At 40.2% G+C, this 13563-nt stretch overlaps 1 protein-coding gene across 2 annotated transcripts in view; it reads left to right on the top strand.

Annotated features, from left to right (window-relative positions):
* PIBF1 (progesterone immunomodulatory binding factor 1) overlaps positions 1-13563 on the top strand; it is a 178322-nt gene that overhangs the window by 21308 nt on the left and 143451 nt on the right. For both annotated transcript variants that reach the window (XM_064141083.1, XM_064141089.1), the window contains exons 6-7: positions 979-1087; positions 6397-6578. In XM_064141083.1, the coding sequence (XP_063997153.1) occupies positions 979-1087; positions 6397-6578 (291 nt within the window). The remainder of the gene's footprint in view (positions 1-978; positions 1088-6396; positions 6579-13563) is intronic.

Raw genomic sequence — 13563 nt, 5'->3', positions numbered from 1 at the left:
ATAGCCTCAGTGTTTAAGAATGTGCATTAAAAATAGCCTTTGAGTTGAAATAGGCATGACTGAACGTGCCAAAACTGTATTTGAGAGAGTAGGTTATGTTCATCTGGGTAGGCACAGACGAAGGGGAGGGGAGAGCACTGTTGGAGTAACTGCATGAGGATATTTGGGAGCATTGCAGGAGTTAATCACTTCCAAGCTTATTTCTGCCTTTAAAAATGCTATGTCAAATCTTGTAGTTCTGGTGTACTACAGGTTATCTTGGTTTTAAAACTATGCTATGCTTAATATCAAACTGGTTTCAAACTACAAGCTTATACTGGCTCATTCTTTGCTCTGTTTTGACAGAGTCAGATAGAGACATAGAGCTGTTTCTTTATGCATCTGGAAAGCACTTGTATTCAGGGCACCGATATAATTTTTACAGCTGTTTCATGTATATTTTAAACATGAGAGGAGTAGTACAACTCCTTTGCTATCAAGGGAGTGTGCACAATGGAGAATAGCAACTGAGAACAGGCATGCATTTGCTTTCTGTTTGATTAGGAAGATGGCAATGAAGTTACTTTACTTTTTCATCAGACTTCAACGTCTGCTGAAGATTCAAGAGAATGTTGTAGAAAATAGCATCAAAAGCTCAATAAAGCTAAAAGGATGGACAAAGATACTCAACCATTCGTTGCTGAGAGGAGAAAGGTGTGGTCTGAAGCTATACTAAAGAATAGTCAAAGGAGGATGAAATGATTTTGGATAGGAATTCAGGATTGTTGTAATTTAGGATTAATTTTTTTTACACTTAGACACAAAGAAAATTCTTATATGTAAGAAGATACTGTTGCAGATGTTGGTAACTGAAAAGGTAATATTCTCACTAATAGTCGTACGAGTGACTGGTTGGAAGAAGTTGGTGTTACGAACTGAAAAATAATAAATTCACAGGATTTCTTTCATTATACTTACTACATCCTATTATTTTAACAGTGAACGGGATGTGTTTGAACATGAATTGTCAGAACTCAGAAGAAAATATGAAATACTGGAGGTGTCACACAAAGCACAAGCTAAAGAAAGAAATGACTTATCAAAAGAGGTAAAGTTCTTATTTCAGTATTCCTTGTGTAATTGTCTGTTTCTTCACTTTGAGAATTTAATTCTTTGTCATGCCGAGTCTGTTGATCACCTGTAGGATCAAGGTCCTGTCCAACCCTCCCATGTAGTGCAGAGAGCTTAGGTCCAATTACTTAGAGCTTTGTCAAGTTTTGAATATCTTAAAGAATGGAGGTTTCACAGCCCTTCTGCAGAGTCTGTTCCAGTGTTTGTCCACCTTCTTGTGAAAAAAAGTTTTGGTAAAACTTTGGTTCTTTCTAGATGTTAACAATATATAGTGTTCCTTCCTGTGACTCTCTAGTAAAATAACAGTGAAACTGCCAGAAACGTCCTTCAGTTTGCCTTTACAGCAGTTAGTCCTGTGTCAGTAATACAGAGACTGCTCTTCTGGACCTCTTCTTTCTATCATACTGCAGATAGACAAGAGGAATTCCACTACTGCTTTCCTTTCAGACCAGATTACCTGCTGCAACTGTTTTTCTTTAACATCTCTCCAGTCTTTGAAAGCCTTTCTTCTGAGAAAGTGAATAAATGCCTCTTGTGGCACAACGTGATTCTCATCTTTGTTACAATTCCAATGAGTTCTGATCCATTTTAGATTAGTCACTGCTCAGATCTCTGTCACTGCCATCTGATAAGACTAGTATTGAACAGTGAAATGTGGTTTTTGCTGCTCCAAAGACATTTCAATAGCTCAAGGCCTATCAGGTCAAGAGAAAGGTCTCTTGCAGTTTCTCTGTTCAGTAACTAAGAGTTACAAATAGTGTTCAGTGGTGGCACCCCTACTGGCCATATGTGGTAACTTTTAGGTCAAGGGACTCAAAGAGAAACACATAGAGAGAATGTTTCCAAGTCTACTGCCTCGATCTGTAGGGCTTTTGGTAGTTTATACCAGTACACGCTTTCATTACTCAGTATCCGTGTCTGCATCTGAGTTGGTTGTTGGGAAGATTGCTTCACTGAACCTCCAGGATTAATTAGTCACCTTAAGTAAACGAGTCAGGATAGAATCATCCAAATCTATTGCAACCACTGGCATTTTTCTCTTCATCTGATGTAGGTGTAGCTCTGGAACAGCTTTATGGGAGGAGGAAGAAGCTTTTACTGAATGCAAAGAGAGAAATGTTTTCAGTTTATATCCTCATTGACTAATTATCAGATGGCTGTTCTGTACAAATTCCATGCAAAAGTATTTTCCAAGCTGTATTTCTGCATAGAAATCATTCCATGAAGCACCAAAAGGAGCAAAGAAGTAATTGCTTGGCTGTTCTGAATTAATTTGTGAGTTAATGTGAATATGTGATATGCAAGGTTCACTGTATGAGAAGGTTGTTCTTAATGTCTGTACTGGTCCAGGCAAGAATCAAATGGAGGATCTCTGTATGTGGAAGCTTCCTCTGTGGCAGCTGAGGAAGCAAGACCAGTTACATCTGACAGATTTCGAGGAGGTTGTGTTCCTTAGTGACTCTGTATAACCACACCACAGATAAAGTAGTGGCTGTAACTACTGCTCTAAGCAGAGAAATACTATCTTTAATTTTACAGGTAGCCATAGAGATTCTCTGAAACAATAGAGAGGAAATTGAGTTTGTCTTAGAAAATCTCTTTTATGTGAGTCTGAAGGCTTTGTTAGGCTGTTTATTTATCAGTGCTACAGCACTGTAAGAGGATGTAAAAACAGAAATCTGTTCTCAGCTTATAGCAATGGCCAGAAGAATACTGTTGTGTACATCATTTGTATGTACTCATAAAGTACTGCAGTGTAGCGGCAACAATGGCTTTTGGGTTTTTTGTCATTAACTCTATACTAAATTAATCTGGACTGGACTGAAAGTAGCACTAATTTAAACTAAAATACCACTTCATGCTATGTGATTACTTGAATCTATTGGAAGGTCTTTGGTGGGTTTTGTGGATACAGATACAGCATCACAAGATCTGGAGCAGAAGAACATATAATTGTGTTTATTTCAGAGGAGGACAAGTTGAGGGGTTGTAACTCCCAGGTTTCTTGTCTTCATGTACTAATCCATGATGTCTCTGTTCGCACTGGATATATACTGATAGTCTGTTACTTCCAGAGGGAGTGAGAAGAGAGTTGTGGTTTTATTCTGAAATAAACCGAAGTAGACTTTGAGACTTTACCCTCTGTAATGCTCAGCAAGTGGGCTGGTACAACAAAGAGCATTGTTTTGGTAGAAATTTTCAGCTGTTTAACTAGTTGCTACGTGGTTTTGACTGGAGTATTCCCCTTAAGTAGCTGTTAGCCTTTTTATGACTCAGGAAGGATGATTTTTATATAAAAGCATTGTCTTGGCAGGACATAAATCCTGCTAGACCAGTTTCACCACTGCCTCTCCTCCTCCTGTTGTAGGGTCCGGGAGTGGAGTTGAGGAGCAGACAAAACAAATTATGGGGATTTGGCTCCAGTAAGGCTGCCCTAAGGGGTAGGTGCCCAGCACCACCGTGTCAGGTGTCTTGTGCAGCCCCAGACATGTGCCTATTACCTTTAAGGGCATATATATATGACTCTCACAAGGCATGATACTTGAAATTAATTGGCCAAAACTTCTGATGCTTGTGCCTATTGGCCAGTTTGACTTCCAAAAAATGTGTTTAATAGGGAAATGGTTTGAAAATCCTACCTTTCTGCCTTTCTCCAGCCTTTCTTAGGCTGGAATGTTAAGGTGATTCCCTCAGTGAATCCACCAGAGGCTTCACCCTAAAGCAGCTCATTAGCAGGGCTCCTGCCTGCAGAAAAAGCTACTCACAGCAGCCAGGTGATTGTAGCAGTAGCAGCTTGCAGCAGCTCAGTTTCCTCTCCTTCTCTGCCTCCATGACACTCTCTGCCTTGGAGTATTTTGTATTTTTCCCTCGGGATTATAATCATAGGTTTTGGAAGCATCTTTACACAGGAAACATACCCAGGAGAACAGCATCTCATGAGTATTTGGGCTAATTTGGGCTGCTCACTGAGCAAGTGTGTTTGGTCCACCTCCTGAACAGAGTTAGTAATGCCTATTGCACAGTTAGAATTTTCCTATTTTCCAAGTTCTGACTGTTTAAACTGTTTAATTCTGTGTTTATAAATACCCTTTGTGTAAAAACTTGCTGTCGACCAAGAATCCAAATGAATTTCACATGATCCAGTGATTTTTTTAATATTAATAAATCATAATATCCATACCAGAAATGTAATATTTATAATTAACTATGACAAACATGCATGATGTCTTTACAGCTTTTTGGGACTTATTTCTGTTATTAATTGATCATTTTTTGAACTTGATACGTGACATCCTCAGGACCACAGGTTTTATGATCAGGTTACCTGCCTGGTGAATGTGGGGCAGGCTGTGGATGGAGTCTACATGGACTTCAGCAAAGCCTTTGATACTGTCTGCCACAGCAAGCTCCTGGCAAAGCTGGCAGCTGATGGCTTGGACAGATACACTCTGATATGGGTCAAGAACAGGCTGGAAGGCTGGGCCCAGAGAGTGGTGGTGAATGGTGCCACATCCAGTTGGCAGCTGTCACTAGTGGTGTGCCCCAAGGGGTCAGTGCTGAGCCCAGTCCTGTTCAATATCTTTATTGATGATCTGGACGAGGGGATTGAGTTCAGCATCAGTGGGTTTACAGATGACACCAAGCTAGGAGCAGGTGTGAAGGTGTTGGAAGGTAGGAGAGCCCTGCAGAGGGACCTGGCCAGGCTGGATGGGTGGGCAGAGGCCAATGGGATGAGATTTGACAAGGCCAAGTACAGAATTCTGCACTTTGGCCACAACAACCCCAAGCAGGGATACAGGCTGTGGACACAGTGGCTGGAGAGCAGCCAGGCAGAGAGAGACCTGGGTGTACTGGTAGATAGTAGCTGAAGATGAGCCAGCAGTGTGCCCAAGTGGCCAAGAAGGCAAATGGCATCCTGGCCTGTATCAGGAAGAGTGTGGCCAGTAGGACAAAGGAGGTTTTTCTTCCTCTGTACTCAACACGGGTCAGGCCACACCTTGAGTGCTGTGTCCAGTTCTGGGCCCCTCAATTCAAGAGAGATGTTGAGATACTGGAAGGTGCCCATAGAAGGGCAACAAAGCTGGTGAGGGGCCTGGAGCACAGCCCTGTGAGGAGAGGCTGAGGGAGCTGGGAGTGTTTAGCCTGGAGAAGAGGAGGCTCAGGGCAGACCTCATTGCTGTCTACAACTACCTGAAGGGAGGCTGTAGCCAGGTGGGGTTGGTCTCTTCTGCCAGGCAGCCAGCAACAGAACAAGGGGGGACAGTCTCAAGTGGTGCCGGGAGAGGTCTAGGCTGGATATTAGGAGGAAGTTTTTCACAGAGAGAGTGATTGGCATTGGAATGAGTTGCCCAGGGAGGTGGTGGAGTTGCTGTCCCTGGAGGTGTTTAAGCCTGGCTGAGGCACTTAGTGCCATGGTCTGGTTGATTGAACAGAGCTGGCTGCTAGGTTGGACTAGATGAGCTTGGAAGGTCTCTTCCAACCTAGTTGATTCTGTGACCTTAAATGAAGTGTTGAAACTCTGTTTCACTATCATGACTTAGTCCACTCTGCACTAATACCTTTATGCTCTGTGGCTTTTTTCTGGACAATGTTCACCTTGAGCAGATGTAGTCTACATTCTCTCACACGGCTTTATGCTTGGAGTAGGAAGGTTGGCTGATCTGGTGAATGAGAAAACCGTTACAGAGACATTAATGTTCCTATCTTGGCATCAATTCAGCTTTTTGTAGCAACATAATACTGAATAAAAGTCAAAACAAGGCATACAGAAAATTTTGGCCCCTTGCTGCTAGCCCACAACATTACTTTGTCCACAGCAATCACAACACGTCAACCCTAGAACTAGCAGTTTTACTAGCAGTCTTTACGGAGCAATGATCACTCTGGTACCATTATATTTTTCTTCTCTTTGAGAGTGTTGTAGCCAGTATGGTGACAGATTGGCACCAAGGCTCAACAGTAGTATTTCTGACATAGTCCTATTTAGTACTCTTACTATGCAATACTTAAGTACTATTTAGGTAGATTAAAGGACACTTTACCTCTTTTTCAGTTGACAACTACAAGAAATAAATCATGAAAACTCATAATAACTTTATTAGTCTTTTTTTTTTCAATCTTAAACTTCACCAAATTACTCATATTAAATGTAAATATATATCTAGGGTGGTTTTCTTCCAAGCAATTTCACAGAAGAGAGTTAAAATGGAATTGCAAGTATGTGTACATAGGTTAAATACTTATCTTGAAGTTCATGTTAAAGTGTCTTTTTAATGCCTTTTATAGCTGGCAACCATACAACAATCCCTCAACTTGTTGCAAAAAGATAAAGAGTATCTTAACCGCCAGAACATGGAGCTTAGTGTTCGCTGTGCACATGAAGAAGATCGTCTTGAAAGACTTCAGATTCAGCTGGAGGATGCCAAAAAGGCCAGGGAAGAAATGTATGAAAAATATGTTGCATCCAGGTAAGTTATTGTGTGTTTGCTTGTATTAGAAGACAAGTTATTTAACTTCTTTCTCCTGTTTATCACACAAATTCTGGTTAAGTACATTTTTTAACTCCCAGCAAGGTAGTCCATAGACATGTAACTAGAAACAGAACACTTTTGTTGGGTCTTAATGTGAATCAGGACAGTATTTTGTTAAACTTTTGATGTAATAGCATGGTAGTGAAGATGTCAGTGTTGAATGTTTATGGCAACTGTGCTCATAGGTGTATGTTGAAATTTATGGAGGAAGCTGTAATTAATTACAAAAGAGAGAAAAACTCTTTAAAGTGCATATGTTGCATGTCTTCCCCCTGCCCCAATTGATCTTTATTAAATCCAAAAGTATTTGAAAGACAATCCAAACAATTATTGCAGAATGAAATATATTTAATCCTCACAAACGTTTAAAATAGAATGTAGTGTGTTTCATGTCAGCTATTAGAGCTATCAGTCTTTCATATCTCAAGTTTGAATTACAGAGTTTGAATTTTAACCTTCAGAAGTAGGTCAGTCATTGTAGCCTGCCACAATAGTGTGGTACAATCTTTTTGCCGTTAGAATTGGTATAGATATATCTATGACATGTTGACCAGGAAACACTCTACTGTTCAACTACATATCTTGTTACCTATGTGATGCTATGCTGTAAAATTTCATGTTCATTTTCTGTTATCTGCAAGACTTTCATTCTAAATCATACAGTGACTGTCATCTCATTTCAAGCCACACAGATTTTTTTTTCTTATTCAGAATGCCAACATTATCCAGTTTAAGTTATTTCACAGAATCACAGAATTTCTTAGATGGAAAAGCCCTTCAACCTCATTGAGTCCAATCATTAGTTTCATACTGACAAGTCCTTGACTAAACCAAATCCCTCAGCACAACATCTAATCACTAGGAATTGCTATGCTTGGAAAGGAACACCAGGAACATCCAGTCCAACCTTCATCACAAGACCATAGCCTCAAGCACCACATCCACTCTCCTTTTAAACACCTCCAGGGATGGTGACTCCACCACCTCCCTGGGCAGTCTGTCCCAGTGCCTGACCACCTGCTCAGGAAAGAACTTCCTCCCAACATCCAACCTAAACCTCCCCTGACACAACTTGAGGCCATTTCCTCTTGTCCTATCATTAGAAATTTGGGAGAAGAGACCAGCTCCAGCCTCACTACAACTTCCTTTTAGATAGTTGTAGAGGGCAATAATGTCCCCTCTCAGCCTCCTCTTTTCCAGACTAAACAAGCTCACCTCCCTCAGTGGCTCCTCATAGGTCAAGTTTGCCAGACCTCTCCCCAGCCTTGTATCCCTTCTCTGCACCCACTCCAGCTCCTCTATGTCCCTCCTGTACTGTGGTGACCAAAACTGGACACAGTACTCGAGGTGTGGTCTCAGGAGTGCTGAGTACAGGGGCATGAGCACCTCCGTGCTCCTGCTGGTCACAGCATTGCTGATCCAGGCCAGGATGCTGTTGGCCTTCTTGGCCACCTGGGCACACTGCTGGCTCATGTTCAGCCAACTGGCCACCAGCACCCTCAGGTTCCTTTCCACCCAGCAGCTCTCCAGCCACTCCTCCCCCAGCCTGTGGTGCTGCTGGGGGTTGTTGTGGCCAAAGTGCACGACCCTGCACTTGGCCTTGTTAAACCTCATGCAACTGGCCTCAGCCCATGACTCGAGCCTGTCCAAATCCTATGCAGGGCCTTCCTACCCTCTAGCAGATTGACACTTCTACTTAATTTGGTGTCATCTTCAAACTTACTGAGGGTGCATTTGATCCCCTCATCCATGTCATTGATGTAGAGATTAAACAAGTCTGGCCCCAAAATTTCCCTGCATATAGATGCTGGAAAATAGCATCTTGGTGTATATCCCAAAATGGCATCAGCTATTTGCTTGTATGTACTTCATTAATGAACATAACCTCTTTTTTAATTAGTATCCTTTAAAAAAAATTCTGTGGATTGAATGAAAAAACTTAAAGTACAAAGTAGGCTCAGCTTCTATTCAGCTGCTTGCTTCTTTGGAACTGCAAACAGCATCTATGAGTCTTGTGGCTTTGTATAACTAAGATGAAGTCAGCTGATATGACTCTTCTGTAATACAACTAAAAGACAAATAGTTATCTAAATGGAAATAGAAGAGCACTCTACAGAAATTATTACCTATGGTGTTCCAGCCTGTATCAGAAGTGTTTTTAAAGCTCTTTTTCCTTTCAGTGCAGTCATTTAAAAATTTAAAAAAAAAATGTTTTGCATGCATATTTCTCAGAACTCTGTTCGTCTGAAACTTCATTTTAACTAATCTCTTTAAGACAAGCTTTTTAAATGGAGTTTTAAAAAATCACCAAGATCTCAGCCATCTCTTTCTAGAAATATGCTTTTTGCATTTTGTAGCTGGATTTCTGTTTTTAGAACCTGCTGTGAAATCTTTATCCTGTAATAATGCAGAAGCACTTTTACAGAGCTGTCTCTGAGGAACCTTAGAAAGAGATGTACGCAGCTTGTCTCTACCACAGTTAGGGATACTGTGCAAGCCTGCTTCTTGTAGAAGATCAGATGTCTCTGTCTCTTGCATTTTGATACTAACTAAAGAGAAATTCCTTGGCTCTTATTTTGCCTTCAGAGGTCTCAGTACTGTCATTAGGATTTTGTACTGTTACTAGATCTCTCTCTTGATATTCTTGGTGTTGGTGACTCTCTTAATCATAGAATTCATAGAATGGTCTAGGGTGACCTCAAGGATCATCCAGCTCCAATCCCCTGCTATAGGCAGGAATAACCCCCACTAGAGCAGGTTGCTCAAAGCCTCATCCAAAGTGGCCTTAAACACCTTCAGGGAGGAAGCACCCACAACCTCCTTGGGCAACCTGTTTCAGTGTCTCACCACCCTCACTGTAAAGAACTTCCTGCTAACATCCAGTCTAAATCTCCCCTCTTCCAGTTTAAACCCATTACCCCTCATTGTATCATTACAAGACCTTGTAAATAGTCCCTCCCCGGCCTTCTTTTGGGCCCCCTTCAGATACTGAAAGGCCACATCTTCATGATGCTGATTTTCATAGAACAGGTGTTAGCTGTAATGAATAATGGAGGTATGTTTGCTCTCCTTTGATAACCGTTACTGCTTTTTGCATAGCAGAGAAGAGAGTGTAGGATATTGAGCAGCATGTGTAGGACTGCATTGCAGCTTGGCTGCCTCGGTTTTGTTCAAGGTTCTGCCACTGACCTGATGATGAACTTCGAACAAGTAATTTTGTAATGTAAATGTAATAAATATAAATAAACTGTATGAACTATAATTAATATATTTTACTATATAATTATTTTTGTGATGCTAATATAAGATGTCTTTTGTAGAATGGTGGTAACAGTGTCCTTTGTTTAGTGCTTTAATACCTACATATTATCTGCTAGACTTTAAAAGCCATCACTTTGCATTTTCCCAGGCACATGTACACAGTTTGTGTGCATCTTCTGACACTTTGCTCCCGTAATGAGGATTCCTGTCTGTTGAGCAATTTAATGCATCTATCTCTCAGGTCAAATGTCTACTGTATTATGTTTCTTATGGAAAGCTCCTGGGCATCCTCTTTATTTGTTAGCTAAATTAGACAGGTGTAGACAGTAGAGCAGGAGAAAACTGTACCAACTAATGAACGTTCATTGCTACCTTAAGGTGACATCAGTTTGGGGAATATGTTCTATTTGCAACCTTTAGAAGAATGTGAAGCTTCCTAAATTCTCCGTTCACATCTGGATCCGTTTTGGTAGCTGTAGTTCAGAAACTCAGATGATAAAAATAAACCCAAGCTTTTTTTTTTTTTTTTTTTTTTTTAATAAAGAATAGTTCACCTTCTGGCTGGGCACTGAGGTCCAGACTTCAGGACACTGAGGGATTATTTTGCTCTGGTGAGGCCACACTTCAAGTATTCTGTTCAGCTTTGAGCACCTCAATACCACAGAGATGTTGAGGTGCTGGAGCAAGTGCAGAGGAGGACAATGAAGCTGGTGAAGGGCCTGGAAAATAAATCTTAGGAGGAGTGACTGAAGGAGCTGGGGATGCTTAGTTTGAAAAAGAGGAGGCTGAGGGGAGACCTCATCACTGTCTAGAGCTACCTAAAAGGATATGGAGAGGGTGGTGCTGGTGTCTTCTCACACGTAAATAGTGACAGAACAAGAGCTGCAACTGGGTAGGTTTAGACTGGACATTTGAAAAAACTTTGTAATGGAAAGGCACTGGAATGAGTTGCCCAGGGAGGTGGTGGAGTCACCAACCCTGAATGTGTTTAAAAGTCATTTTGATGTGGTGCTTAGGGATATGGTTTAGGAGTGAACTTTGTAGAGTGGGGTTATCAATTTGACTTGGTGATCCTGAGGGAATGTTTCTGTGATTTTTTTTTTTAATTAACATACCAAAATTTTAAAGCACACACTTCAAAAATACGTTGAGACTGTGGCAAGATGAGTAACAGCACTTCATAGCTACAGTTTTTAGGAATCTCTGTGTAAACAAAGGGCAGTACAAAAGATTTCCCTTTGTAAGTTTAATCTTGAAACACAATCCATAGTTGCATTGATATGCTCTGATTATAGTTAGTGTATTTACAGTGTAAAGACTTTGGAATAGTCATAGAATCAACCAGGTTGGAAGAGACCTCCAAGCTCATCCAGTCCAACCTAGCACCCAGCCCTACCTAATCAACTAGACCAGGGCACTAATTGCCTCAGCCAGTCTAGGACTTGAAAGAAGCTCATTAAAGCCTGCAGCCTGACGAAGACAAACAACTTACTAAGGCAAACCCATTTTTAATTACTGCCCAAGGCAAAGACCGTAACAGCAGGTCAGGATTGAAAATCACAAATGATAGTCCTTTGCTTCAGCAGCAACTCAGCTGATGCTTATTAAAAGGCATTGGCAAGGCATTCAAGTGATATACTTGGAATATGGCCTTTCCACTTGTTTATTTTAGTCATCATAAAGATAAGTATTTCTTTGAACTATCTTCTGGTAACATCACCCTGAGGATCCAAAATACTTTTTTTCAAGACTTTTTTGATTTATTAGTTAATATTATTATTATTATTATTATTATAAACTTTTTAATTAACTTTCTACAATGAAGTATTGTGCTGTAGTGTGTGCAGTTTACTTTTACCTTGAGAGGTAAATTCAGTGTCCCAATAAAAACAAAATGGGAAAAGTTGGAGAGCAAGCATTCTGACATCTAAATATTTTAGGGCTTTTAGTTAATGTGAGGGAGTTTTTGGCTAGCTGAAATAGTGCTTTTGAAATGTTATGGGCCATCACACAATTGGAAATTAGAAGAAAACTAAAATATTTTATAACACCACATTTCCAAATGTTTTATTTCCAAACTCATAATTTCTACCAGTTGCTTCTCTACTGATTGATTATTCTGGAACATTAGCTAGAGGCTATAAATTTTAACACTGATTAGCAGTCAAGTACTTACAACTTAAACTTCTCTTGTAGTCTTGTAGGAAAAATTCTTTTATGGGTGTGATAGTTTGGGAGTTACCCGCACACACACACACACAATGAATTCACCTAGACTAGACTCAGCCAGCCCAGGGTGGTGGTGGAGTCACCGTCCTTGGAGATGGTCAAAAAAAGACTGGATGAGACACTTAGTGCCATGGTCTAGTTGACTGGACAGGGCTGGGTGATAGGTTGGACTGGATGATCTTAGATCCAACTTGGTAGATTCAATGATTCTATGATTTACAGCTTAGCATGATTTACAAGCATATGTATATATAGTTATATACAAGTTAAAAGTAATACAGAAACACAAAATCCCTCTGAAAACAATCAGATTGCCAGGAGGCTCCCAACCCAAACCTCCTCTCCCCTCTTTCCTTCCCTTCAGAAATAACCAGTTCAATCCCTGTATATCTCACGTGATAAATCTGAAGAGATCTGAGATGAGATGTCAAAAAAAGATAACAAGAAAGTTAAAGGAAAAAGGGTTAGGTTGGATTTAAGAGTTAAGGCAGAGGCAACCACACAGACCACCAGAGAGAAGAGGAACAAGTGAGATCTGAGAAGTGCATGAGAAGTGAGTGTCTTATCTTAGATTTTGACTACTTGCTTCTCTCAGCAGAGGACTAAGTGGTATAGGTCACTGTTTTCTCCTCATAGCCAAAGATTTCATTGGCTTATCCTCAAACCAGCACAGCGGGATTCCCTACAATATCTCCTGGGCTTCCAAAGTTACAAAGAGATGTCAGTATTGCTCTGAAATTAAATTGTTTTGTCCTGAAATCTTCTGGTAACCGCTGCTTAAAAACTTAAGTATGTATTTCAATGGGTGTATACATCATGTTGGCAGGATAAATTCCCAAATTCTAGGGTTTGTTTTGACTTCACAAAATTCCACAGTATGTCTTCTTCAGTGTGTTTTGTTGTTTTTCCCCATATGAAGTGCAACTAGTACACAACAAAGTTTTGTAGTGTCATGGAGTAGCAAGTTAATCAACCCTTAATTGGTGATGAAGAAGATAGAAAACTCTGGAAAGCAAGGAATTAAATTTTAATTGTTTTTAAAGTGGTAATTTATTATAAACACTCATGTAGACAATGACAAATAACTTCTCTTAAGCATAATGTTACATCCCTGGAGGTGTTGAAGAAAAGCCTGGATGAGGCACTTAGTGCCATGTTCTAGTTGACTGGATAGGGCTGGGTGCTAGGTTGGACTGCATGAGCTTGGAGGTATCTTCCAATCTGGTTGATTCTATAATTCTATGATTAATCAATGTCAAATTACTTAAAAAAAAAAAAAAAGAAACACTATGCAGAAAGCTTTTATTTATTTCCAGTTTAATATTATTTATTCCTGATTGATTTTTCACATAACTTGCATCTTAACATAGACTAGTCTGTATTTCAAGGAATGAGATGAAAATTTGAGATGAAATTGAGTAAGAGTTAAGAT

The sequence above is a fragment of the Pogoniulus pusillus genome, chromosome 3 (genome assembly GCF_015220805.1).
Source record: "Pogoniulus pusillus isolate bPogPus1 chromosome 3, bPogPus1.pri, whole genome shotgun sequence".
NCBI classification, from domain to species: Eukaryota; Metazoa; Chordata; class Aves; order Piciformes; family Lybiidae; genus Pogoniulus; species Pogoniulus pusillus.
The sequence above is the reverse complement of the archived record's forward strand: the minus strand, read 5'-3'. Positions and strand labels throughout refer to the sequence as shown.